Here is a 27,920-nt window from a genome sequence, read left to right as displayed (position 1 = left end):
AATGAGCTCGACTCTGAAAACAACAACAACAATAATAACACGAAGAGGCAGAGGAAGACGCATAAATGTCGCTTAAGCTGCAAACCGGTTTGTGGTCCAACAACTCCAACATCGAGCAACAAACAAAAGCGACTCCCAGACAGTTGATGCTGCCGCATGCTGACTGCGCTGTTGACGCCGACAGAGGCAGCAGCTCTTGAAGCTGTTGTTGTTCTTATTATTATTATTTTTTTTTTTTTTGTTGTATGTTCAGCGACCGGTTTCTTTTCAGAAGGCAACTTTATAGCTTGAATAACATTTTCAACACGCTGTTGTTGTTACTGTATTTGTTGTTGTGGCTGCTACACAACGCACAACAGGTACAATTGTTGTAGTTGTAGGCAGACATTTAATATATATGAATGTATGTATGTATGTATAAGTATATGCATATCATGGTGTATATATATATATATTTTTTTTATATGTGTGTAAAGGTTTTTATATGAGAGTTCCTCTTTTGACTGTCTGTCCGCCTGTGTCTCTATCGCACTCATGTCTGCGCCTTGGTCTTTTCTCAATGTCTCTCTCTGTCTGTCACTCTGTTGGGTTCTTTTGTGCTCAGCTCCATCTTCATGTGTTGGTAGAAAGCCAAAAGAATAAACTCAGACAAATAACATTTGTGAATTTGCTTTGTCATTTGTATGCTTGTTCTCTGTTTGTTCTCAGCTATATATATATACGTAGATATATACGTGTATGTACTTCTAATATATGCACATTTTGTATATAAGACTCTTATTATGATGATGATGATGACGATGATGCGCATAGTGCTTGTTTGTTATGCTGATTTGATGCCTTTTATGAGCAGAACAAACCACAAGACAACTCAAAAGCAGCCTTTGTATACCCTGTAAATGTGTTGTAAAGAATAAATAATAATGAAGTGACATTAACAATGACAAATGGTTGATTCCAATCCGCTCATATATCTAAGCAAGTTCTGGCTTAGATTCTTACAAAAAAAAGCCAAGATTGGTAGAAGAGTGGTATCTAAGAGAGGTCAAGTACAACTGTGATTAAATTTGCATCATTTAAATTGCTATAACCGAGTTGATTTCTGTAATGTAATTTAACATAAGGAAAAACTGCATTTACATTCACAGAGAGATACTAAAATTATTATGCTCTCACAACATGAAAATCATATCCAATTAGTATTATTTGATCAAATTCTGTTTAATTGGGGAACATTCTAATTATCTTTGTTCTTTGAATCAAATTTGGCCATAATTTCATCATTTTTTTTTATAAACATTGTCTATTATCAGATCATCTCTGAATATTTCAGGGTCAGGGTTGATAGGGTCGCATTAGCTATTTAATGGCGACTTCTCAGATGAATAACAATGAATAGAACGTCAAGTTCTGTTCAATTAAAGCAAATTCAAGTATATACAAATACAATAAATACATGTATCTTCAATTTAAACAATATAACCAAAATGGTGCCTCGCACCGCCAGTTGCCAGTTATGGTTTTAACCAAAAAAAAAAATATATAATAATAAATAAATAAAAAGATAGGGAAACAAATTAAAGCGAAAGAGCAAATACGAAAATAGAATGTATAAAAAATTTAAAACCAAGCAAAATTAATTGAGGCAGAAGTTGAAAGTGAACTCAAAGTCGACCTCGAGTTGGGTAGTAGGCGGCGCGATGCTTTCACTTGATCGGATCAAAATCCAGCTAATAACTAGTTAAGTAGTTAACCAAAAGAGAGGCAACTAAATCCAGTTAAAGTGTTAAGATTGAGATTATTAAATGAGTTTCAATATTTTACCTTCATTTTTATAATTTAAAGAATTACTAGATGGATTTTTAATATACTATTTTGCATTCCATAGTTTCGTAATCAGAAACTGTAATCGCCCCATATTTTAGCATAGTTACAATTAAATAGGGGTAGTTACAGCCCCTATAACCCACTGTTATTAACTGTGGCCTCTGTAAGAACTTTATAAATAGAGTTATTAACTAAATGGAAGCAGAGATTCAAAGATTACGCACTTTCCAGAGTGCCTTCTAATGACTCAAGCTTCTTTAAGTAAGATTATTTTTAAAAATAAAAAAAAAAACCCACGTAAAACTTGTCCCACATTCAATTTGTAATCTCTTTGTCAAGAAATTCATCCAACAACCAACTGTCAACTGTCCCGTGTAGAGGAATACAATTTCAGATATGCAAACATATGCCGCAGTAAATCCGCATGCCCATCCCCCTCCTCCTGTACCCCTGCCACAGTATGGGGCACTAATCTAATCGCTGTTAGGCACAACAAAACGCATTTGGAAATCAAATATGTGTTTGTACACATTTTATCATCTTCTATAGACAAAGTCAATGTGTTATCAAATAAAGTCTAAGGTCCAGGGTAGGCGGTAATGAGGGAAAAATTCGTGCATATTGTATTGGATTAGAACGTAGGACTACCGATAAGATAATACGACCAATAATAGGGCTAAAAAATAAAATAATAATAGAGCCCGCACTTCAGTTTTACTTTCAGACAATCAATTCCATTTGAGGGCCTCGCAATATTGAACAGGATAAATTGACATATTTATAGCTTGAAACCTTTTTGGTTCAGTCTGCTAGACTAGGAAATACACGGCAAAAGAGCTAAACAACGATATGCACTAAAGATGCTATCAGACAATTTAAATAATATTTATTGTCAACTGCTTATTATTCCTATTATTCTTTGAAAATTAATCTGTTATTTCTTGAATCGTATTGAAATTTCTAAAGACATTTTTAAGTCAAATCTAAATTTTATTAATTCGAAACAATATAAATATTTCATAGAATATACTCAAGTATAAAATAGCAACTAAATTAAAAAATACTCTAATTTTAATAAATTTAAAAACAAATGGCTAAGTTAAATCAAAGCTTTAAAAACTATATATAAATAATAAAACTGACGATTCGGTTTACCCAATGTTCTAAGAGTTGTGTTTAAAAATGGAAAAATCTGTGACTGATTTTGCAGCTGAACTGTTATCAGCGGGCGACAAAGCGCATTTAGCAATCGATCCACTTAGTCATAATTCCCCCGACTCGAATCCTTATCAGACGACGTTTCATGGCCTTGTTTTTGCTTTTTGTTAGTTAATTTTCGTTGTTCGTTTCTATTTTTTTGTTTTTTAATCAAAATGGCACACATATGTGTACGTGTGGAACGATTTATGAGTCTCAATTCCGTAGAAGACGCCCGGGTTCGCAATTAGACAACAACAACAAAAACCGGACAGATAACATATGCAAGAACCAAAAACAAAAGCGCATGAAAAGAAATTAAATCAAATACTGATAAGTGGCCACATGGCAAGTCACTACAAAGTGTAATCACAAATCCATACAACCACCATACTATGTATTTTATTTTAATATACTGAACCACCCCCAATAGATCTGTTTAGGCCATATGCGAATGAAAATAACAATCGTTTCCAATTGACGTCAAAGATCTGGGCAAACAACAATAACATACAAATGAAAATGAACGCATATATGGCAAAAGTCTCTCACACACACCTACATTAGTCATATGTAAGGCCCCTATGAGAACCCGCCATTCGCATGCCAACAAGGAGGCCCGGAATCAATAAAAAAAAAAAAAAAAAAAAAAAACTGAGATGTGCAGACAACGTGCGAGCACAACATGGAACCGAATAGAACGAAACGAAATGGAATGGAATGTTTAGGAGGTATACTCATTATAGTATATATACCATTATTTAGGTTAATGAGCATTTGAATCATAACAGCAATTTCGTAATGGGAGAGAAACCTTATCGAGAGGCACGTGTAAAATGTTACAAAAAACACTCTAGATAAACTATCTGCAGAAATGCGATAACTAACGTGAATTAGCTTATTTAGTAAAATTAAGCTAATGAAATTTGTAGATTGAATGTAAGTAGCAAAAATATGAAAATATATGAAGAAAATATATATAAAATATATCAGGACATTGACATATGTTAACTGTAAGAAATAATGTGAATTAACAAAAGAAACCGTAATTGAAAATGTGTCTTAAGACAAACAGAAAACCCTAAAAAATTAATGAGAGAGCAATCTGTATTATAAAAATTTCCATTCATACTTTTGTAAACGTTTCATGGAAATAACACTTTTAATACTTTGAAAGATATTGGTTCTAAGACTGATTAAATCATTATAAATAGTTTGGGATCTTACAAATTCCGACATTAAATGCCCCTCTTTAAAAGTTAAATTTTATGTTTAGACTAATGTCTGCTTTTAAATGTTACAAATAGACGTAAAATCATAAATTCGACATTTGGCAAGCTGCAAATAATTTCCGATTTGTTTTCTTTAAATGCTGCGCAAAAACACAAAAGCAGCGGATCTTAAGGGGGATAAGACAACCAAGTCGATGGTACAAGGGGTGATCCGTGTATATAATATTTTTGGCAACCAAAAATTATTGAAAATTATTGCAAAGTTAGTTTGGCCCATTGCAAAAGCAATGAAAAGTTGCACACATGGCCATGCTTTCAGTTTCAGATCATTTTCATTTACATACAAACAACAAAAACACATAAAAGATTTTGAAATTTTCACATACAGATATACTTCATATATAAACGTATTTACCAGCATATATAAAATAGATTTTATTTCTTTGACCGCATTGCAAAACACATACCTGCAATAGACAGAAAATTAAATTGATGGTTAGTATTATGATCGATCATTGAAAAGTGAGAACAGATTTATCAGAAAATTTTTAAAAATTAAGAGTGCAATTTATAGTTATCATGGTATTAAGTTTAGCGTTTATCACATATAAATGTTTTACTTATGAATTTAAAAACACACTTAACTAGTTTAAATATTTATAAAAAAAAAAAAAAACAACATTTTAATTGGACTTTTATATACTTCTGTTAATCAGCTTCAGACTAATTTTTAACAAAAATAACGGTAGCAACAAATTATCAAAATTAGTCAAAGATCAGGGTAACAGAAAACCCAGTGATAGCAAGTATTTTTAAAAGTTCACTGAAAGGCGAAAATGAGTGGAGAATTGTTGTAAGCAACTTTATTCTATGTCAATTTATTCTTTTCAGCTAGAAAAAATCCTTTCATACAATATTTTAATACCAGTTACTTAAAAAATAAGTATAAGGGTATATTGTGTTTGTTGGAATGTATGTAACAGGGAGAAGTAGGCATCTCCGACCCTACAGAGTAAATATATACGAGATCAGTTTCTTTATTCTTCACTTCAACAAAAAAATCTATCAATGTAAATATTTTAAATATTTTTCAAATAACAATTTCCTCAGTCAAAAGTGTACCAACTGAAAGTTTCCTTTATTTATGTGTTGTTTTTCCCTTTTCTTAAACACTTTGTAAGGTCATTAGGAAAGCGGCAACAAAGAACTTTGCTTGTTCCATCATCAGTTACAAAAGAGCCAAGTCGAAACGTTTTATCTTTACGCAACATTTGACTAGAGTTTCTCCTTAAGAAATCATCCCCCTCTCTTATTCCCTACACAATTGCCTGTGCAAATTTATAAAAAAATAAATAAAGAAAAACAGCCGATGAATGACTCAGCATTGTTTTTGCATGTTATTCTATATAACAAAAATATTATATATAATGTGTTTACATAGATGGTATATTTATACCTCGTTAGGGGAAAGCCTTTCAGGCGTCTCGCTTGCGGTTTGTTGACGATGGCGAAGGCAAAGGCAAAGGCAAGCCGCGAGGGACAAGGTTGCCAAAGTATTAAATTACCAAGAAAAAAAGAGGCAGGATAAAAGGGAGGAACAGAGTAAAGGGTAAGAGGCGCACAGCCTAGGGGTTAACTACGATATATTTATATATATTGCGCATACGCCACGTAGCCCAGTCGGCAAACAATTAAGCGACCTCATTTACGGAGAACAAAACACATGCAACCGCAACAACAATAACAGTTTGGACTGACAGCTGCACTTAAAGAGCAAAACAAAAAATGGAGAAAGAAAAAATATGCAATGAAGATGGAGGCAAACGACGTTGACAGTTCACGAACTCAACCGAGCGTTCGCTGAGCTCATTCTTGAGATACAGATACAAAGATACAGATACATAGCTACAGCAGATACGCGATACGTTTGGCCAGCTGCGGGCAAAAACACAACAATGAAAACTAGTTGCAACTAGTGCAACTTTAACAACAACAACAACAACAACAACAAGATAGAAAATAACATTGCGAAGCCAACTCGTTTGGCGAGATGCAACACACGATGGGGCATGGTGCAGGCATGGAGAAGGCGTTGCCCAAGACCACCAACAACAACAAAAATAATAATTCTACTGCTGCTGTGGGTGTTTGTTGTGTGTGGGTGAGAGCTGTGAGAAAGAATGCCACAAAAGCGGCCTTTAAGCTGCAACAGCAACGACCGCAGCAGCTGCAAAAGTATCTGATAGATACTTTTGTTCGGATACACTGAGCCCGCATAAGCCGCCTTCTTGTTAAGCGCAAAGCTCATTAAATTGATTGACTGCTTTATGGGGTACCGCTCTGATTTCTGATTATGTGATATACTATATACCAAACAGTGGGAAAACATTTTCACTAGAAATACTATTTTCAAATTGCGATCACATAAAGGCGAATTAGCTGATAAATTGATTTCAAACGAACTTCAGCTGATTAACTTCCCTAAAGATTCAAATTTCAGTTGGTTTTTTAGCTGTAAAAATGCAAAAAATACAAACTAACAGACAGCTGCCTGATGAATTACTTTAACAAGAAATCTTTATGACTAAGGCTTAAGTGGTATATTATTTTTAGACATAATACAGCTAAAGAAAACGTTTATGATTTCAAACTCCAAATCTCATCCTGTGATTCTAACGAATTTTTTTTTAGTTTTAGACGATTCAAATTTAAAATATATATGCATGAACCAATCCTTAATTATTTTATACCGGTACGGTTAAAGAATTAACCAACTTCAAACTGTCATAACTTGATCAAAACTGAACCGGAATGTCATTCTGATTATGGCTTGGCCTCTAAGTTCATTCTGTATTCAAATTTTATTAAATTCTTAGAAAAAAAAATAGTTTTTAGTTCTAGTTCTAGTTTTTACTTTAAATCAACTCCTTATATCGTAATTAGTATAAAACAACACTTTAAACTTGATTCTGAGACCTTTCATTTTTTTTGTAAAAATCATGCCAAATTGAACAAAAATTTAAACTGTGATAACTTGGTCATATTTGAACCGATTTTCAAGCGGAATGTAATTTTAATCATGGTTTGGCCTCTTAATTCATTCTGCATTCAAATATTTATAAATTCGTAAAACAATTTTTTTTGCCCTTTTTATTTCGATGACATATTTATTATAAAACGACATCTTAACATTTAAAAATGTTTCAAAATTGATTTGTTGTTCCGGTTACCGGTACTGATACCGAAACCGAAATTTTTATACAATTTATTTCGAATGCTAGGCAAGGGGTCCGCTCTAAAGTCTAGACAGGTGGCAACAGGAATATTGAATAAGATTCTCAATGTGCATTACAAAAAAATATGAGACTAAAAAAATAAATAAATTTGTTTTGTATATCTGTATGTGTATGTGGGCGTGTTACTGCGTGTGTTTGGGTATTTTTATGATGGGGAGACAATTTCCGGGTGTCTAAATCGGGCGACGCGCCAGTTGTCGCTGTGAAATGACGTGTAACGCCGTCGCAGTCAGCGTCGCAGTCGGCGTTGGGCATAGCCACCCACCAGGTAAAGTAAGCATTTACTCAAGTTGCAAGTTTTATTGGCTGAAAGAAACAACTCATGCTTGAATGTGGATGATAAATCAGTTACTTATTTAACGGCAATTAGTGCAAAGTTAAAGTGCTACTATTAACGGTCTCAAAGGTTCCATAACAACAACCACAACAGCTGCCTCAAGTTCATTTTGCATAACTTAACCTACGATTTATTTCTCGTATTCATAGGGTAAATACGTTAGGGTATATAAATCAAAATTCAGTCAAACGAAGCGTTGAGCAAGGGATAAAAGGGGGAAGAAATTATGACAGCGAAAAAAAGATTCATTCATTGAATACAAATGCAGAAAAATACATATGTGTGTATATAGGATACCCCTTTGCATATGCATATGTGTGTGTAAATGTACACACAGCTGCTGCCTTGTCTACAAGTCTGGCCACGTTGTTTGTCTCATTCTCATTCCACAGTCCACACGATCCACATACCCCCCACACCCTTGCTAACTGCTTAGCTTTGAGAGTTTTATGTTTTGCTCAACGCGGATTTCCTTTGGCATGTTAAAAGAAAAAAAAATGTTGCAGACAAAATAAATAAAAATAAAAAAGGGGGAACAAAAAAATTTTATTTGAATGTCAAGTTGTGTGCTAAAGATTCAAAGAAGCGCTCTTTAAGGCGAGTACACAAATTTTGTAGCCAGGATTCAAAAGCACAAAATGATAGGAGATAGAGGGAGAGCACGAGAGAGAGGGAGAGACATAGAAAACACATACACACAGTCCAAGCTCAAGGTCCACGTCATGTTGCAGTTCAGTGTATGCCAAATGCATTGAAATAAATCATCATTATGAACTACATCAGTATGCTCATTATGCTTATTGTATTGTGTGATTCATGCGACGCAGGAAGCCACATGCGTGTGTGTGTATCTAGATATTGTATCTTTAGTTGGACAGTTTTATTATCATCGCAATAAGTAGTTAGAGAGCATTGTTCTGGGCTTGAAAGCGAAAGGCGTAATGAATAAAATTGAACCGGCGGCTGATCAACATCATCATCATCGGGGGGAGGGAGTTTTTACAGGAAATGACCAGAGCGAGTAGAGTCAATTGAATTGCTGAGTCATCAGTCACCTGACACTAGAGATGGCCGTGGAATGATGAGCAATACACTTTTTGAGATGGGATTTTAATAATGATAGCATAATTTTCATGTCTGGTTTAGATTTTTAATTTAATAAATCAAAAAAAATTTTAACAAAATAAATATATTAATATTAAACATTTTTTTTAAGTCAATACTAAAACCTTTTTGAATATAAAAAGGTTTAAAATCATTTGCTGATCGATGAACCAAAATGGATTTAAGTCTGATTTATGTTAGTTGAACACAATTATTTAAATTAGGTATTTCACTGTTTTAAAAAAATTAATTTCAACTTTAGACAGATTTAAAATAAAATTTGAAATTATTTTATTCACAAGGTAGATAATTTAAATATTCTACAATTTTTAACGGAGATATCGCTCATTCTATCCAGTCCAACAAATATATAGCCAACTGTATGGCCCAGGAACACTCGACGTACACTAAATCTCCAGTCTGTTGACTCGAAACCGTTGGCCAACAGCAAGTGCAGCTTAAGCACGAGTTGCCGTCTGCCACATTTGGCATTTTGTGGATCTCAAAGGTTTGCACAACACAACAAACACACAAAGACTGTGCAAGTGTGTGTGTGTTTATGTGTGCCCAAAAAGAAGGCAATGAGTGCATTGAACTCTATTGGTTAAGTTTCGAGTGCAAGAAAAGTTGAATCGATAGAAAAAGGGGGGTGGAGGCAAAAAAGAGGGTGGAGGGAGGTGAGTTGTTATACGGGTCGTACGCCCTCAACTAATCAAAACCAATTAGCAACAGGGCGTGAATAGAGAGGTCTATGTTAACCAGACATATCTGGTAACCACTATAAAATATATACATAAATGTATCTGTATCTAAATGTAAGTCTGAATTGCGCGATGACGAACAATGTTCACGTACAAAGTTGCAAAAGGGCACGTGACAGGCCTTTCAATTAAACAGGGAAATTGTCATCGACTGTATATAATAAAATTTTCAGTTTTATAATTGCGATAGGTTTTTTTTTATTAATATTACATTCTGTTTTTGTTACTAGAGAAAGAGATAGCAATAGGTTAAGATACAAATGTTTCTATAAATAATTGCACGCTGATTGTATATCGAAATGAAGCCGCAGCGGAAGTCCGAAGGGTGCAAGTGTGTGTGTGTGTGTGTGTGTGCGGGGCAAAAAATCAAAGTAATTTTCAACAATAATTACTTAAATTATTGTCAATTATTGCAATTGCAGTTACGGGGGCGTCACACGAGGCGTACGAGTGTTTTTGACGAGGAGAAATAATTGGGTATACATGGTTTTTTAAACAACAACAATCCGAAGGAGTTTCATAATTCCCCTAGCTTTTTTTATTGGTTCTCATCGCCAACTAAACTTTAATCTTTTTATTCAATACTCAAATTCAGCATTGTACCTCAAAGAATAACATAGTTGTAGTCACAAACCACTTTTAAACCGGTTCGCAGCCATGACTAATAGCCACATAATAATTTATTAAAATATACCAGCATATTTGATAAAAAAAAAAGTCAAATTAAAAAAAACATACCCTCTTTTCTTTTAGATTTACAGCATGGCAGCAAGGATCTATGCATTTACAGAGTATTCTGTAGCCATACAACAGTTTGTAGCATTTTTATTAAAGTTGATTGCTGCAATTTCGATGCTCATCATATATTTTATAATTGAACAAAATATAATAACAATATAAAGCGTGGCGTGTGATTTTATTCGCTTTACGTAACTTTTTTTTTTTGTTCTCAGTTCACTGTGCACTTGTCAGCTGTTTTTCACTTGTCTCGCACGTTCTTTCACTCTTTATTTTTTTGTCATTCCATGTGAGATTAATTTTTAATTATTATATTTAATTGCAACGCTAATTGCAAATGGAAAAAATAAATTAAAAACAAATTGTGTTGAATATGAAACGAGCGAATGAAATGAAACATGCAAATTGTTTGCACGCATCGCAAGCAAGAAGAGTGAGCGAGAAAAGGGAGAAAAGAAAGAGTTAGACTAACACATGTGTATGGCAGAAAACGGCTTTGCAATTCTCCCATTTAAAATAAATGAGTCAGAAAAACACATACAGTCTATATAGAGTGGAAATCCAAAGCCTTTTCATAATATTGCTACTCGTAAGTCGACTTATAAATAATCTATTAAGTATCGATTTTTTATTAAGAACTAATTGTTTTCATTAAGTATTCCATATGAACCACTGAATACCTAAGATACGCTTCAAGTTTCTAAGAAAAAGAAAGGAACTTTTCTGAAAATGAATCGTGTATTAACAGATGGAAGAAATCATGATAATTTCAAACTGATAGAAAAAACGAATAGGAAAATTAAATATAAACGTATATGATTTTATTTATTTTAGAGATAAATAGAAAACGTATTTAAAATAAATATAATAATATCCTTAAATTTAACTAAAAAGATACTTAAATTTCAAAGTAAATAACAATATAGTAAAACTAAAGCGTTTTGTAGTCAATTTTTTTTTTTTTTTTTAAATACTTTAGTTAAATATTTTTATATTTATTTTAAGGTTTTTGCATTTTCAAATTGGAGTCGATTGGTACATTATTGTTGGCGCAAAATAGGTTAATCAAAGAGTAAATATTAAAATTTCAGATCATTTTTCTATCAATGTAATTATAGATTCTAGTAAATGCCAACTACATTTTAAAGCATATTTTCAATGTGGTTTTAAGATTTAACATAGTTCAGATGAGACTGTAGATGATCGCTGGTTTGCTATTTTCTTTTTTAATATTTTAAAATGTTCTTTCAAAAATCTTCAGCTAAATCTCGTCTACTGAAGGTTTCTACTATATATTTTCCTTATAGTAAATCATATTTTCCCTGGAGATTTTCTCTTTTTCATTTTCACTTGAGTTAACTATGCCACAACTTGACATTTTGCAAATACTTGGCCCCGAAACAAATTCTGCCTGGCTTTGATCTCTCCACTTGAGCGCTTTTGTTTCGCATTGGCCAAAAACAACAGCAAATAAAAATAACAAAAAATGATGAGAGGTGAAGGAGAGGAGGGGGGCTAATTTGGCTAAAAGCAGCGGACGCCATTGACGAGATTTACTTGTTCAGCTATCTATGTATTTATTTATTTATTTTGTTTATTTATTGCGAGGAGCCGCCATTAAGCGTCTGCTTCCTGCACGAGTCGCTTCACAATCGAGCGGTGGATCTTATTGTGGACTATGCATTGTGGATGGTGGATGTTGAATGTTGGCATGCTCATAAAGCAAAAATCCAATTGATTAAAGTAACAAACAGAAGCGACAGAGGCACAAATTGCTGCTGGCCAAGCTGAGACATGCGGACTTTGTATTGTATTTGTATTTCTGTATTTTTATTTGTATGTGTGCGTGCTTACTTAAGTGTGACTGTGTGCGTGTGTGTGTGTGTGTGCATGACTCATTTGCAATTAAACGACAAAGGCAGCAGCATTTACAAATACAACGACAAATCCAAGCACACACACACACACACAAGCACAAATGTGCAGAATTCAAGAGCCGCAAAAATGCCAGCATAAAATAAAAATATAGTAAACGCTACGCTAAAAGAAGAAAACCTACAAAAGCAGCAGCAGCAGAGTCAACAGCAGCAGCAGCGGCAGCGACCACAAAGGCAAAAGAGCTACAGCTACAGCGACGTCGCGACATCAGCAGCGCCGTATACAACGCGAGACGATAAGAAAGAGAGCGAGATACGTACGTACGTACGTGTGTGTGTGTGGGTATATGCGCTAGTGAGCGCAAATTCAAATTGGCTCAGACGAGCAGCGACGTCGACGCCGATGTCAGCGCTGACGCCGACAGCGACTGATGTTTACACAACGTGCGGCGTATTCGCAAGTTGCTCGCAAACAGCAACAACAACAACGACAACGGCCAATGCTTGTATTTTTCTTTTGCCTGTGATATTTTTACTTCTTCTTCGTTATTTTTTTCTTCTTTTTGTAGTCGACTCTAATTGAAAACAAGCAAAGACGGCCAAGTCGGCAGGCTCTATGTGCATGTGTTTGTGCAAAAAAAAAAAAGACAAAAAAAAACAAGAAAAACAAGCGCGCCAGCAAGCAAGCGTCTACAGCTGGCGCTGCTGCTGTCGAAGCGACGTTGTCGTTTCCAGCGTTGCCAAACTTCATCAGCGCATTTGTCGCTGTAGCTTTGCAGCAACAGAGGCAACCATAGTTGTAGATCTCGCTATGCTATGTGTGTGTTAGTGCGAGTGTATGTGTGAGTGTATTTTTCTGTCTGACTGTGCATTATTGCTGTTTGCACTCGTATATCTTGCATCTTTCAGCTTGTTGTCTTTGTATCTTTGAAGCCATACATTGTGCGTTAATTTTCAGGACACAAAGTCCTCACATGGCTAATTTATGCATGCTCTAAAGAGCATTATGTATGCATGTGTGTGCACCTGATCGATACCTAATGATAGGTCCAAGACATAACCGGTTCTTAACGTCACAGCGATATAATCCCCAAGCAAGCTGGCCAGGCGAACACAATTCCATATAGAAATACTAGTAATACTACAAACAACAGCAACTGGTTTCATTGGTAACAGGTAATAATAATAACAATCGATTTGTTGTTGTTGTTGCTTCTGCTGCTGCTGCTTGTGACTTGGTCTTCATGATAATCTTTTGTCTCTGTGTATTACCCGCTGCTTCTTAGCACCTTTTGTCAACGTGTATTTCTCCATGTGTGAAGTGCGGCAACGTTGCCCTGCTGTAAACTTCCCTTACGAACCAAAAACCCTCTCTCTCTCTCTCTCTCTTTCTCTCTCTCTCGTGGAACAGAGACAACAGCTCAACTGAAGTGTGAAATTATTTCGGAATTTTCTAATTTCCCATACAACAATAAATTGAGTTATCGCATCGCAGGCAGACAACGACTACAACAACAACAACAACGACAACGAGGACGTCGCGTCGTCACGTTCCCTCCTCTTCTATCTTCAAAGCAAAAAGCTCCACTCTATATGGCATATGGCATTACGAAACTAAGTACAAAAACAATGGCAAATGTGCAATGCAAGGCGCAAAAATGTAAAACAATAACAATGCAAATAATAATCAAATAATTGCACGACTTGCTAAACAAAAAGCTCCACTCAAAATACAGCAACAACAACTACAACAACCGCTATATGAACAGCTCGAGGCGTTCCTGAACGTACTCATAGATACATTTGCACATGTAGATACATAACTCATTCGTATTTGTAGCCCATTAAATCCAACAAAGGCAACAACTCAATTTCAAAAGTCGGAAATATTTTTTTCTCTTTTTTTATTAATTATTCTTATCAGTTGTGTACAAAAATTGACCGCAACAAGGGATACAAAAGCGTCAACAACTTCTGGCCGTAAATTAAATAAAAAAAATACGTTGAATATGAGTCAAAACAGTGCAGGCCGTTTCCAAATGGGGAAATTAACTGCAATAACAACAGCATGCGTAACTCCATGTGCTCGATTACTAACTAAGTAGTACATTAACTAAACAAGTTACAAGTTATAAATAACAATATTTCATTATAAACTACATGAGTTTACACGTTCTCAAGTGTTATATCGTGATGTATATTCATCGATTAAATTGTATTATTAACTATATTTAAACAAGTATTACATAAAGTATAAGTATTATCTGACTAACACTGTGACTAGCAATATAGTTTCGAATTTTCATATTTATTTAATAAAGTAAAAAAGTTTCTGTATAGTATAACACTGCTATTTTTTTTTTGTTTTTTTTTTTAAACAATTGTACTTTCGCAACTCACATACAAAATTTGAGCAACAGAACTCGATTTTTTCCAAAGATATGACGACGCATTTGATGCATGCAAGTATTTTTCGATTTTAACATAGCCTATGACAATTTTTGGATTTGTCTGACATTAAATGATATAAATAACACTAATATATATTTTTATTTTTTTTCAATTTTACATAACTTGTGTAAGGGCAGATAAACAGCAAAAATTTAACCAAAAGTTTCAATATCTTCCCTGTCTGGCAGATTGCGCTCAAAAATAGTAACAAAGTATGCCCACATAGATACAGATACTTGCACACATACAGATACAGATACATACAGCATAATAAAAATGGAATCTATGCATCTGCGTGTGAGCAATTACAATTTGTGGGGCGCATTGCTCTCTTTTCTATTGCTGTTGTTTCTGATTCTGTTCTGTTCTATTCTATTCTTTTTCTATTCTATGCTTAATTTTCTCTATCTAATCTACTTTTTTTGGCTTTGCCCCATAGAACGCGACGCTGTCAATGCCAAAAGAACATTGAAAAACAAAAACAAAAAACAAATTGAAACTATTCGAGTATACGTATGTATGTATTAACAACAATAACAACTATAATAAAAACAACTGAAACAAACAAGCACAATAAATGTAACATGACATTGAAACAATTCAAATGGTTTGAAAATAAAATTTGATACCTCAATGTTGTTGTAAAAATTTTCAAGTTTTTGCCATTTCGTGTTAAAAAGTGAAACACGAAATAAGCTTGATTGAAATTGAAAACAAGAAAAGCATTTAAAAAGGGGAACACACACTTTGATAAACAAGTTGAAAAAAATCTTTGGTCTCCAAAAAAAAAAAAGTAATAACAATCAAATAGTCTAAAATGCCAAGCACAGGGGAACAGGTTGTTTTGTATCTTATTGTGTTGATAGATTTGCCTGGTGGTATTAAGGTAAACATTGTAAAAATATATATAGCTTAACAACCATTTGAACGTTGCCTAATATAGATTGAAAGAACTATATTCCATGCAAGCGTCATTGATCTTTCACTTTGCCATTTGTAAATTCTATATATTTAAGTTCTTTCGTCGATAAACAATAACATGCGTCATCAACTGTGCACAGCTGGCTTCTTATTTTAGTAGCCCAAAATGTATCCCGCAGATACAGCTATCCATAAAGTCTGGTGCGTAATTTATCTATGCACATTTTGGCCAGAAACTATTGGCTCTGTTAGATGTTTCTCTTGTTGTTGTTCGACTATCTCGTTCATAGTTCGGTTCATTGTCAATGTCAAAAAGCTGTCGACTGGTTTTGTTTTTTTTTTTTGTATTTTTTGAGATCCGCTTTGACGATTGTCTTGTAATTAACCGACAACTACCAACTGTGAGTTGTTGTCGTTGTTAGTATTGTTGTTGTTTGCGGTTGTTTAGCTGACATTGATGCGGGTTTAATGCACCTCAAGTTTCGAGTACGTTCATGGGCCGCTTTAATGACTTGGCCAGAAAACATTCGGCTACAATGTATGAGCCCGGCTAATGAAGCAATTAGGCGTTAACTTTTGCACTTAACCAACAATAAAAAAAAAAAAAGAAAAATGAAGAAAAAAATAAAATGAAAATGAAAATAAATAAATAAAAATAAATAAAACATAAGGGAAAATAAATAAATAAATATATAGACAAACAAAAACATCGACCACAAAAACTTGTTTGGCCAAGAGAACAACAAATGAAAGGCGTCTAAAATATATACACACACACACACAAGCACATTAAACGATTCTTGGGCCCAAAAGCAGCAACAAAAATGGTACGAAAATTACGTAATAACGCAAAATAGACGTCGACTGAGGCGACAGTGCCACATGTCCGACTATGTCCGTCCATCCGACCAACGTCGTCGTCTCTTGGGCTGAGGCTGATTTTCTGTACACGTCGCCAGTTGGCACACACAGGTAGAAGATAAAAGATACAAAACATATACGCAGCAAAGCGAGAAGACAAGTCAAGGTAAAAAGTTACGCGTTTTTCGTTAGGCATGGCACCAAGTATCTCAAAGATACACACAGTCAGAGGGAGCTAAGCTGCATCTGCATCTACTTAGTTTTGGGAAGCAGAAAAAGACGACGACGTGTCAGAGATCTGTGAGGGATAAGACTGACTGGACAGTGGGCGATGCCAAGCACCAACCATAAGCATTCAAAGTCCAAGAGTCCAAGACCCACGCTGCATCTCTGAGATACATTTTAGCTGGGACTGTCGTCTGTGAGCTTTGTGTCAACCGTTAGTTGAATATAGGGCCTACGCAGCTGCAACACGCATTTGCATTTAAAGCAGCTATCTTTTTCTCCGCGTATGGAAAATTCCAGGTATCTACGAGATACACACACTCATCGAAAATGGAACTTCTTGTTGTATCTGTAATTCAATTGAACTTCAACGAAGCGTTTGATTTTTTTAGAAATTGCATGGAAATAACTTTAATTTCTTTCTCAGACATAGTATTCTTTCTATTTTTGTATTTTTAAATTTTATCTGTTATCTGTGAGATACACAGAAGCACATTGAGAAATAGTCGTATCATAGAACTAATAACACATAATTTTACGAGAAGTTGTGGAAGATATAGAGCCCCTATATCAATTATATTTACAGTTTTTTGTTCTTCCAAGTATCCATTGGGTAAAATATGAAAATAAGTGCAGATGTATCTGAGAACATCCGTAGAAAAGCATATTACTTATATTTTTACAATGTAAACTTTATAGTTCTAAGAACTAGTTTAGCATCCTAAATTATTTTTTTAAGAATTCTTTTAATAAATTTTTAATACTTTTGATTAGATAAACAAATTTTACATATCAATTCTGACGAATATTTTGCTTAAAAAGCTTAATTAATAACTAAAATCTCCAACCATAGATTTCTTGTTTTACATTCAGAATTATCTCGAAACAGTATTCTAAGTTTTTTTATTAACAGTTTTAAGTTTTTTTTTTTAAATATTTGTAAATTTGTTTCTCAGTTTTCTGTATCTTGAGAGGCAGCTTTATCAAAACGTCTGTCAAAGGCACTTTATAAGTTTCTTTTGTAAATATTTGTAAATATATTTCTTGAACTATCCGTAGATTTCCATCCACTTTATTTGAGTCGTAAATACTTGAATTAAAAAGGGAACCATCATTCAAAGGGGAATTACTTTAAGTTTTTTTTTCTATTATTGAAAGAATATACCAAAATTCCTAACTGGAACTTACCTTTTCAATGTATCGCGTAGTTTCTGGCTATTGTTATTAATGTTGGTAATGTTTTTATTATTATTATTATTATTATTATTGTTGTTGTTGTTGTTGTTACTGCTGCTACTATCCACGGCTATTTGTTGTTGTTGTTGCTGCGTAGTTTCGGCTAATTTTCCAAAACAAATGTTACGGCTACTGTCGCGTACCATGTTTCGATAACTCACGATCTATTGAGCATTTCCCGTATGCCGTTGTGGAGGCGCATAATTTTAAATGGGCGCGCTCCTCCCATTGAATGAATATCCCACGTTTTGAGATTTATAGCTCTCTCTCTCTCTCTCTTTCTCTCTCTTTTTATTCTTTTCTCTCGTTCACTCGCACATTTTCGAGATACTTTACATTTGCACTAGATCTCTTAATTTTTCATTGCATTTTTCTTGCTTTTTCCACACAGTGAAACACACACGACGAGACGATCGATCAATCAATCAATCGATAGATCGATATAATTATTTGCTTTTTATTTTAGTAGGGGCTGTAAATAGATTTGAGGGGTAAACGTAGAAGGACATGAGAGGGGGGGTTGAAGATTAGCATATTATTAGATTAACATTTCTTATGCTCAACGACGAAACACTTAATGGCATCTTTGTTGCACTTTTCAACTTAACTTTATTTGCCACATAACATTTATTATTATTTCTCTTATTATTTTTATTGATTTTTTCTGTTATCTCTGCCTTTTTGTACTCTTTGAATGCACCACGATAAGACGACGACAAAGCTTATGCCAATTTATGTTAATTTAGCACTAAAAATACACAAATGATTTTATTTAATTCAACAAGAGAGCAATTTATCTTTATTGAAATTTCAATGGGCGGTCAACAATAGTACACACAAGTATAGATGTATGTATTTATGAGATACGCAAGATCTTTGAGCTCAATTTAAAAGGAGCAGCGTCTTGCTGCTGACTGGACAGGGTCTGAAGACATACATACAAACGGACCTGCACACATACATATATTAGGGCCTGGGCCTTAAGCGCATTTCCTCTGCGTGGAACAACAACAAACACAACAACAGAAGGTGGAAATGCGAACAGCGACGTCGACAGCACGTTATTATAATCCAGTCAACGTTACAAACCAGGCAACCAGGCAGCCGGACCGGGGCCGGGTCCAAGAACCACATCGCCATCAATCCACAAACCGGCCAACAAAAAGAAAGAAAAAAAAAACGAAGAAGAAATATAAGAAAAGCAGCCCAAGCCAAGCGGGGCGCATGTTAAAATTCCAAAAAGCAGCTACATGGAAATACAAGAACAACATTCATGCTTTCTGCCTGGTCGCTGCTCGCAGCCTTTTGTTGATGGCCTGAAGTTTGGCAACAACGCAACTGCTACTTTGCTCGCTCACACTAGCAAGTTGCGACTTCCCATCTCACTCACACTCGCTGTACCTGGCTGGTTCACACTGCGTAGCGTGAGTGAAATTTGACAACGTTGCCTCACTGTGTATGTTTGCTTATAATTGACGTTTGCACTGAACTGCCGCGCTGCTGCTGCCGCTGTCTGACGTGGTTGTTATAGCTACTCTCACACACAGATACACACACACACCATTGAAAGCATTGAATAAAATGGGGTGCCTGTTGTAAGAGCGAGATAGAGCGACAGGTTTTAATGGCCTGTTGTTGCTGCTTCAGCGCACACACAGCATTAAAATACACGTTTAATCATACATACATGCATGGATAAGTATATATGCATGACTGTGTGTGTGTTTGTGTGCTATGTACTTTTATGTATATAAAGAATTTATAGCTGGTACTTTTTGTGCTGCCTCTGCCTCTGCTTCTGTCTCTGCCTTGGCATGGAATGGAAAAACGAGTATCTTCTCTGAGTTTGTTTTTGCCGTTCGTCATTGTTGTTGTCCGCTGTCGCCGCTGCGCTGCTGCTGTGTATTTATAAATGGTTATGTAGTCATGTGCATGTGTGCTAATACATGTATGTATGTGTGTGTGTATGAGTGTCGAGGGGTGCTTTGGGAACGCGCGTTGTTATTTCACGTTTTTCAGCCATTTCGTCCCCTTGATACCCCCGCCGGACCGACCTGACTATATGACGATGACGACGTTGTGATATGGCCATGCATAATATGTAGTTTTGTAGCTGCCATTGTAGTTGTTGTCATTTTGCTTCGCTTTTAGGGCCCTTTTCTGTGTTTGGGGCGCAGCAGGAAATCACAACTACATGCAAAATGGAGCCCATAAAAATACTCAAATACATATGTACAGTCCATGTGCATGTTTGCGCCGCTGCCTGTACAAAACGCGCAATCGCACTCTTTTTTTCTCTCTCTTTCTCGCTTGCACGCATACAAAAAGCGCTCTAGCTCTTTCATTTCCACCCATGCAGAGAGAGGCCACAGTTGGAGAGCTTAAATGGCAGCCATTGCTGTGGCTGTTCGCTGCTGCTGCCTCTGCTGCCGTCGTCGTCTTTGGGGCTGCCAATCGATCGTGAAAGTTTTTGGTGCTGCCTGCCTGGCTGTACTAAAACATCACTGCTGCGCATCAGTCGCTTTGTATGCCTGGTGGGGTGCGGTTCAATTCGCTTTATAATTTTTTTTTTCTTTCGTCCCTCTATCGACGTGTGCAAAAGTCTATACCACAGATTTGCCATAAAGAAAACCAAATAAAACTAAAGCAAATATAAAATAAAACACTTTTTAATTCTGTTTAAATTGTACGCGTATCTTTTCTTCGCTCGCCAGTTTCTTTGTCCTTTTTGCATTTGTTGTTTTGTCTTTTGTTTCTGTACATGGAAGGCGACCATTTTGTTATGGTCATTGGAAACTTATTTGGCTTAAATATTACAGCAACTGCGACAATTATGGCTAAAAGCTAAAACCATTTTTAGACAGCGTTTTGCAAAAATCCCATAAAAGAAAAAAGAGGCAGCTTTGCTAGAATTCGAATTCATTAATATGCCAGCAGCTGCAGCAAAGAGAAAAAAGAAGAAAAAACCGAAAACCAGTTTTGTGTTTGTTCTGCTCCTTCTTCCTCTTCTTCTTCGTCTCTGTAGTCAGCGAACTATGCAGTCATATTTGTATTTTTGTAGCGCTGCTACGTGACCACACACCAATACACACACACACATACAGTTGTGTAGTCGTGCGACGACCGCATTTGCAATGTATTCGTTGAGGAGGGGACTGTCGGGCGGGGGGCCGGTGGCGGATGCCACCACACGCCGCGCCGCTGCGACACCAACAACAACAGCGAAATCTTTGTAGTTTTTGTCGTACAACGTAGTTTTTAGCAGCACACACACACATACAGGCGCAGGCGCACGCACACGAAACGGGTTAAATAAAGTTTTTTTTACCGCATCTAGCAGCTTGCTCGCACTCACGGCTCTATTGTTTGGCCTCTCGCTCGCACGCGCGCGTTCTCGTTTCGTGCAGCTGAATCGATTTTTCAACGAGCGACAAACGACGACGACAAGCGACGCTACAAACGCGGCACGACAATTTCTCTCCAAGCTCTAGCGCCATCTCGCTTGCATACACGCGTCAGCGCATATTAGCGTTCTTGCTCTCTCTGCTTTATTTGCGTTGTTCGTTTTGTTGTGCGACTGCTGTTGGAGCTCAAACTTATACACACATACACACTCACACAAGTACAGGCAGCGCCATGTTACTTTTCTTTGTTGTTTTGGCTGGCAACTCGTTGAGGGGGAGCTGTCAGCCTGGATTTTTGCTACAAAAAATTTCAACGTCGACGTCGTCGTCGCTGCTGTAGCCGCTGCTTGCGTTGCGTCGCTGCTGCCTCGTTATTTTCAGCCCCGTTGCACGTCATCCGTTCGCCTTATGTGCTTTGAATTTCTGATGAAATTCTTTGCTTTCGAGTTAATTGCTGCGGCCAGCAGAAGCAGCAACGACAGCAGCAGCGACAACGGCAGCAGCAAAGCCCCCAGCTCCAAAACTGGAGCTGCCTCTGTCTTAATCGTTGTGCCATTTTCTTTGTGCTGCGCAGCTTTGTAGATCGGCTCTGAAATCAACGACGAATCGAGTCCTGGGCGTATACACACACACACACACACACACACACACACACACTGTACATATGTTTTACATTATGTACTTTAAATTTTGTTTGCTCTTTGTTTATAGGGGAAAATTGCCATAAACTTTGGTAGCCGCCTTTAACATTCATTAGGAGATTTATTTTTTAAAATAATTTTGTTTAATCATTTTATAACATTTGTTTTTTTCTTTTCTTTTATGAAACACTTTTGAACACTTTCTAATTAGTAGTAGTAGCCAATTCACCTTTTTCATTATTTCTTTTAATTTTTATTATCACATCTATTATTTCTATTTTCTTTGCAGTTGTTGTTTTGTTTCCTTACCAATTGCGTTGAGAGCTGCAAGGAAAAGAAAACAAAATTATTTCGAATCTCTTATTTAATGCATTTTCGTAATAGGAAAATAGTATTTTTTAATACTATTTTTTTTAGTAGTATCTACTGCTCCTAAAGTCTATTCAGTACTTACACCATTGAAGCGTACGCTTCCATCTGCCGATCGTTGCTTTAATTCCAATCCGTTTTCAACTCTATTTTATATTCCAGCATATTTTTCCAGAAATTCTCCGAGAGTTCGACTTACGACTGTTTACGAAACGATCACACGATCCGGCAGTCATGTATTTTCATTATTTAATTCATTAATTCACTTTGATTTTTGAAATTACAGCAAATATTTGTGAATTTCATTCAACCAAAAAAACCATCACAATTGAATTTTATTCTATTTTTTATTTCAAATTTTGCGCAAAAAACAATAAAAAATTTGATTCTCAATTTTGCATCATAATTAATTTGTAATAGATTGCATTTGAAATACTTTGTAGCTTTTCGATTTGCTTTTTCTGCTTTTACTTATTGTTTTTGTTTGTATTTGATTGTATTTGAATTTAAATTTGTTGTTGTATATGCATTTGTATTTGTGTAATTAATGCGTTTTCCACATAAACACAATCGCCCACACACACACACATACAAACTCTCGCACACACAAACACGCGCGCGTACGCTCCGCTTCGACACCGCACACTCACATATGCATTTACACAATTTGCATAAATAGAAGAACCAAAGCCGTTTGTATGGAAACCACGGCGTGTTGGGGGGACTGCAGGGGGTGTAATTTTCGTTATTTATCTTTTTTGAAATAGTAAGATTACTTTTTGTATTTGTATAATTTTTTGCGTGTGTCCGGCGTCTTGAATATTATCAATTATACTCTTGTAATTTAAATCAGTTTAATTACATATTTGACGCGCGCGGCGCGACAACGTACTAACCACGACAAAAATTCAACTGAAACTGAAAGAATAAGCGAGTTGCCAGATTTGAATCGCGATTGCTAGCATTTTTGAAAATGTGGCAGCTCCGACGTTTTAACAGGGCAGAAAATGCGCATTTTCCATTTAAAAGGCGTTGGCAGCTCCGACACAGTGCTGTAAAATTCACATAGCTAAACAAAGTCGGCCAATTGTGACGTCACGGCTGACTTGGTTTGATTTACTTTAACTTACAATAAATCAATTGATTTAATATACAAAAATTTGTTTATCAATTGATTAATTATGTATTACAGTATTAGTTATATTTAATAAGCAAGATTGACTATCGTCTTTAATATTTTGAAAAAATAAATTATCTGCACTTACCACTCTAAATCTTTTAAACTTGTGTATAGGCTGCTAACAATTTAAATAATAATTTACTTAGAGGATCATTTATACAGAACATTTAATAATTGAAATTGGTGCCAATGTAAAATAGTACTGACAAACGAACCTTGCAACACTGAAAGAGCTGCCAACTCAGTGCACTGGTGATTAATTGTCGGGCTGGCAGTAAACAAAAAACAATTACGATTATTAAAAATATTTATGCGGTGGCATTCAATCCACCGTAAAAGAGGATGAGCAATCTAAAGCAGGATCTGGACGAGTATTTGCTGCTGCAGAGCGATCAGAAGAAGAATTTTAATGTGAAGCTGCCACAGATAAAGGTGCCCGGCTTGTCGCAAATCTTTTCGCGCACATCTGACCCACCAGAGGCAAACAGTTGGCTAAAGGATACACAAGACTCATGCTGCCCCAAGCTGGTGAGTGAAGACTGTTAGGAAAGGGTACAGTCGAGGGAACCCGACTGTAAAAGACCCTGTACTAAATCTGTAAAAAAAAAAGCAAACCAACAGCTTTGTATGAGTAGCGCCAGTGCTCTCTTCTTCTTCTCATGTTCTGTTTCTGTATCCGATCGTGATCAAATTTTTTTCAGTGCACATCGGGACTATAACATTTTAAAATTGCTTTCGAAACTAGTTTAATTTTCCCACAGCTGTTTATGCTAATCTAGAATAAATACAGTATTCCGAATGATAGTTTTGACCTAGAACAATATTCACATACAGTTAGTCAAGAAAGTGTTTTGACAGAGTAAATGACAATATTTTCTTAATTTTAATAATATTTAAGTTCAATAAACATAACTTTTTTTTTAGCTTGTTCTAAGAACCATAATAAGGTTATGAATATATATAAAAAAAAAAGCATAAATAAATGAATTTTTTACATTTTGGATTTTGTCAATACACTTTTTTGACTAACTGTACATATTTATTATTTTTAAAAATAGTTAAATACAATACACTTCATAAATTCTATCATAACTTGTTTTCAGAATCATAAGCAACTATAATAAAATAGTGAAATAAAAAATCAAAAAAGGAAATTTTCAAAACAACTACTTGACTTACTATATAGCATATACATAAGGGTGCATGGATTTCTTTTCACAGAAAATGGTAACCCAAATTCGTAATCTGGTGTCGATTCTAAGATGTTTTTACCAAGAAACCCTAGTTCTAAAACGGCGAAAATTATGTTTTAAGGACAATTGGTTCTTTGATTCTGTTGTCTTGAAAGTTCTGGTCCTAACAAGAGTTTTGATAATAATCTTGTCAGAATCAGACTAAAAAGACTAAATATATGCTTAGAATAGCATGCTTAAAATTAAAAATAAATAAATTTTCAACTTAAAAAGCGGGGACCAGGAATTGATTTTACAGCTATTGTTTTTAGGTGAAAACAACTTAGAATTGAGCTTAGATTACGAATGTTACAATTTTTCAATTTATTTTTGGCCCATACAAATCGATGCACCCTAGTATAGATAGTTAAAAGGGTATGCCACGCCTCCTTCTGCCTGTTGTGCATATTTCGCATAGGATAAAAGTATTTTATTGAGATTTGTTATTGTTATTTTCAATTTGCAGTCCCGATTGCAGCGCATTGTTGGCTTTGTCGCCTGTCTGGGCATGGGCTGCCTGTGCATGACGCTGTCCACGTTGTATATTCCGGTGCTGATGCTGAAGCCAAAGTTTGCACTGCTCTTCACATTGGGCAGCCTGTTCTTCATCATAAGCTTTTGCTTTCTGATCGGCTTTCAGGCGTTCTTCAAGCAAATGTTCTCCAAGCCGCGACTGCTCACATCCATCTCATACAGTGCCTGCCTAACGATAACGCTTTACTTTGCTCTGGTGGCCAAGAGCACGGCATTTACGGTCCTATTCGCGGTGGCCCAGATCATAACGTTGCTGTTCATGCTGCTGGGCATGGTGCCCGGTGGCGCCACAGGTCTCAAGTTCTTTGGCCAGCTGTTTAAGAGCAGCGTCTCAAGCTCGTCCAGTGCGCTGCCCGTTTAGGACTGTTCTGGGACACATCATGATATGACCATTTCAAATTATACAAAGTATTTATTAATCGTTATAATAATGCAGAAATAAAAACTTATTTGTGATAATCTATTAATCTTCAATTTCGCCCAAATATAAAGTCTTGTCGCTGGACGCGGAGAGTATTAGTGGCTCGCGTGGACTAAAATCGACATCGTTGACGCTGCCATTGTGTCCTGGCAGCTTGTACAGAATGCGCCTGGTGTTCACATCCCAAATGTAGACGTGCCGATCCGCCGAGCCGGAACTGATCTTATCGCCACCTGGTGACCAGGCGCAACGTAACAGATTCTTCTCAAAGTTGTGCTGATGTCCCTGGAAGACCTTGACACAACGCTCGCCCGGCGCATAGGGACGCACATCCCAGACTCGCAATGTGTTGTCCATGGCATTGGTCAGCACAAAGTCACCTTCTGGTGATAAAGCCACACTCGTTATGGTGTCTGTGTGTCCGCGTAAATGATGCACCACCTGCTGCTTGCGTATGTCCCAGATCTTGAGCTCGTTGTCAATGCCACCGGTGATGACCTGTTCGCTGGTATCACCAAAGCATACGGCTGTTACCTGATATGGTGATTCCAGCACGTGTGCCGCGTGTTTCTTGCGTGCATCCCAGATTCTTATAGTGCGATCATCGCTGCCGGAACACAGCAGCTGCTGCCCACGTCGTGATCCTTGCACGCTGTTCACAAAGTTTGTGTGTCCCTTGAGACGTCGCACCCGCTGACCCGTCACAATGTCCCAGATGGCCAGCGTCTTGTCTGTGGAGCAGGTGAAAATGTGGGAACCGTCGGGCGTAAAATGCGCCTCCATCACGGCACCACTGTGTCCGGACATGGCCATAATGTTCTCACAATCACCATACACCTGCCAAATATCTAAGAGTGGTTTAAATTCATGTATTGTCATTAGGAAAGTCTTGCTGCACTCACAGATCTGACGATCGAAGCCGGAGGAGAGCAACATTTCGCCTTCTGGGTGGAACTCAGTCGTAAAGATTTCTCCCTCGTGTCCCTCCAGCTGCATAATGGGTGCTTGCAGATTGGAAGTTCTTCGCACGCCCTGTAAGCGACCATATTTATGTATATTTATAATTTACAAAAATCCTCCACCAAACTTGCTTCTTCTTCTTCTTCCACCAGCAGCATGATGCTTTCTTACCGATTCCAGCAGCGCCTTGTCACGATTCGTGTATGCCACAATATCATTCTTGCTGCGCTTTGGTTCCTGTGCCAGCACCACACTGTTGTTGGGACGCTTTGTGCCCATTTTATTGAAAAATTTAATAAACGTTGGCGAACAGATTTTTTGCAGCCGCAAAAACAAAACTCTGGTGCTGCCAACTTATTCACAATACAGTGCTGTAAGCGGTTTGAAATCCAAATTGTCATATTTACCAACACTTGGCAATTTCAGCAGCACTAAACATTAAGGGTATTCTGGTAACTTATTTTAAAATTATTTTAATTGAAATCTTGGCCAATTTCTTGGTTTTTGGCAACTAATGAATAATTTAATAAAAATTTTTAATTCGAAATTAGATAAAATAAATTATCACTCTTATGAATGACTGACTGAAAATAGTAGAATATCATTAATTGATAACACATTATAATAAAACAAATTTTAATAGATGAAATGCTTTAAGAATTTTAAATAACATTTGAAATTTTCTTTAAATTTCACAGTTTTAAAGTAAAAATTGAAAAAAAAAACATTATCTTGTTTTCAGGGTAGACTATTCAATACATAGATAATAATTTGGCAAATAATTATTGTCTCATTGTCTTATTTATTTGTCTTGTTTATGCCCGAGTCATGTTAATGTTATTTAAAAAACTCCAAAAATATTACACAAGTAAGTGAATTTATACTTTTAATGCTAAAATACAAAGCAAATATAAAAAGAACAATCTTAAGCTCATATGGACGGAAAGTACGTAGATAAGAGATGAAAGTTCTCCCAACTGTCAGCTCACCTTTGAGCCCCGCATTCAAAATAATCATCTTTCACTGTGCCCAAAAACCTAATCTTTTGAATTTCCAAAGAACAATTACTGTGCAATGGCAATTCCCCAAAAGAATCGATAATTACTAAGTAAAAGT

At 36.0% G+C, this 27,920-nt stretch overlaps 3 protein-coding genes across 3 annotated transcripts in view; 1 reads left to right on the top strand and 2 right to left on the bottom strand.

The window, feature by feature from the left end:
* Positions 1–23,411, bottom strand: part of LOC117782291 (protein split ends) — a 68,002-nt gene extending 44,591 nt beyond the window's left edge. The window contains exons 1-3 of the mRNA XM_034619371.1: positions 22,563–23,411; positions 21,392–22,432; positions 18,016–18,535 (exon numbers count right to left, since the gene is read on the bottom strand). Of these exons, the coding sequence (XP_034475262.1) occupies positions 18,016–18,209 (194 nt within the window). The 5' untranslated portion in view covers positions 18,210–18,535; positions 21,392–22,432; positions 22,563–23,411. The remainder of the gene's footprint in view (positions 1–18,015; positions 18,536–21,391; positions 22,433–22,562) is intronic.
* A 480-nt stretch (positions 23,412–23,891) lies between these two features.
* On the top strand, positions 23,892–25,882 carry LOC117781409 (protein transport protein SFT2). The gene is made up of 2 exons (XM_034618160.1): positions 23,892–24,185; positions 25,356–25,882. Exons 1-2 carry the CDS (start codon positions 24,000–24,002, stop codon positions 25,782–25,784), a joined length of 615 nt encoding a protein of 204 aa, XP_034474051.1. The 5' UTR covers positions 23,892–23,999; the 3' UTR covers positions 25,785–25,882.
* Positions 25,816–27,155, bottom strand: LOC117781408 (U5 small nuclear ribonucleoprotein 40 kDa protein). The gene is made up of 3 exons (XM_034618159.1): positions 26,976–27,155; positions 26,747–26,876; positions 25,816–26,692 (listed from the first exon to the last, which is right to left on the bottom strand). Exons 1-3 carry the CDS (start codon positions 27,081–27,083, stop codon positions 25,887–25,889), a joined length of 1,044 nt encoding a protein of 347 aa, XP_034474050.1. The 5' UTR covers positions 27,084–27,155; the 3' UTR covers positions 25,816–25,886.
* Between the last annotated feature and the right edge of the window lie 765 nt (positions 27,156–27,920).

The sequence above is a fragment of the Drosophila innubila genome (genome assembly GCF_004354385.1).
Source record: "Drosophila innubila isolate TH190305 chromosome 2L unlocalized genomic scaffold, UK_Dinn_1.0 4_B_2L, whole genome shotgun sequence".
In the NCBI taxonomy this organism is placed as follows: Eukaryota; Metazoa; Arthropoda; class Insecta; order Diptera; family Drosophilidae; genus Drosophila; species Drosophila innubila.
Note: the sequence above shows the minus strand (reverse complement) of the source record. Positions and strands in the feature narration are given on the sequence as shown.

What these genes read in the sequence shown, in the direction of transcription:
- LOC117781409 (XM_034618160.1), top strand. Translation starts at nt 24,000, where the DNA reads ATGAGCAATCTAAAGCAGGATCTGGACGAGTATTTGCTGCTGCAGAGC. An exon ending in ACTCATGCTGCCCCAAGCTG is followed by an intron (nt 24,186 to 25,355) that starts GTGAGTGAAGAC and finishes TTCAATTTGCAG; the next exon opens with TCCCGATTGCAGCGCATTGT.
- LOC117781408 (XM_034618159.1), bottom strand. Translation starts at nt 27,083, where the DNA reads ATGGGCACAAAGCGTCCCAACAACAGTGTGGTGCTGGCACAGGAACCA. An exon ending in ACAAGGCGCTGCTGGAATCG is followed by an intron (nt 26,877 to 26,975) that starts GTAAGAAAGCAT and finishes GGTCGCTTACAG; the next exon opens with GGCGTGCGAAGAACTTCCAA. An exon ending in CGGCTTCGATCGTCAGATCT is followed by an intron (nt 26,693 to 26,746) that starts GTGAGTGCAGCA and finishes AACCACTCTTAG; the next exon opens with ATATTTGGCAGGTGTATGGT.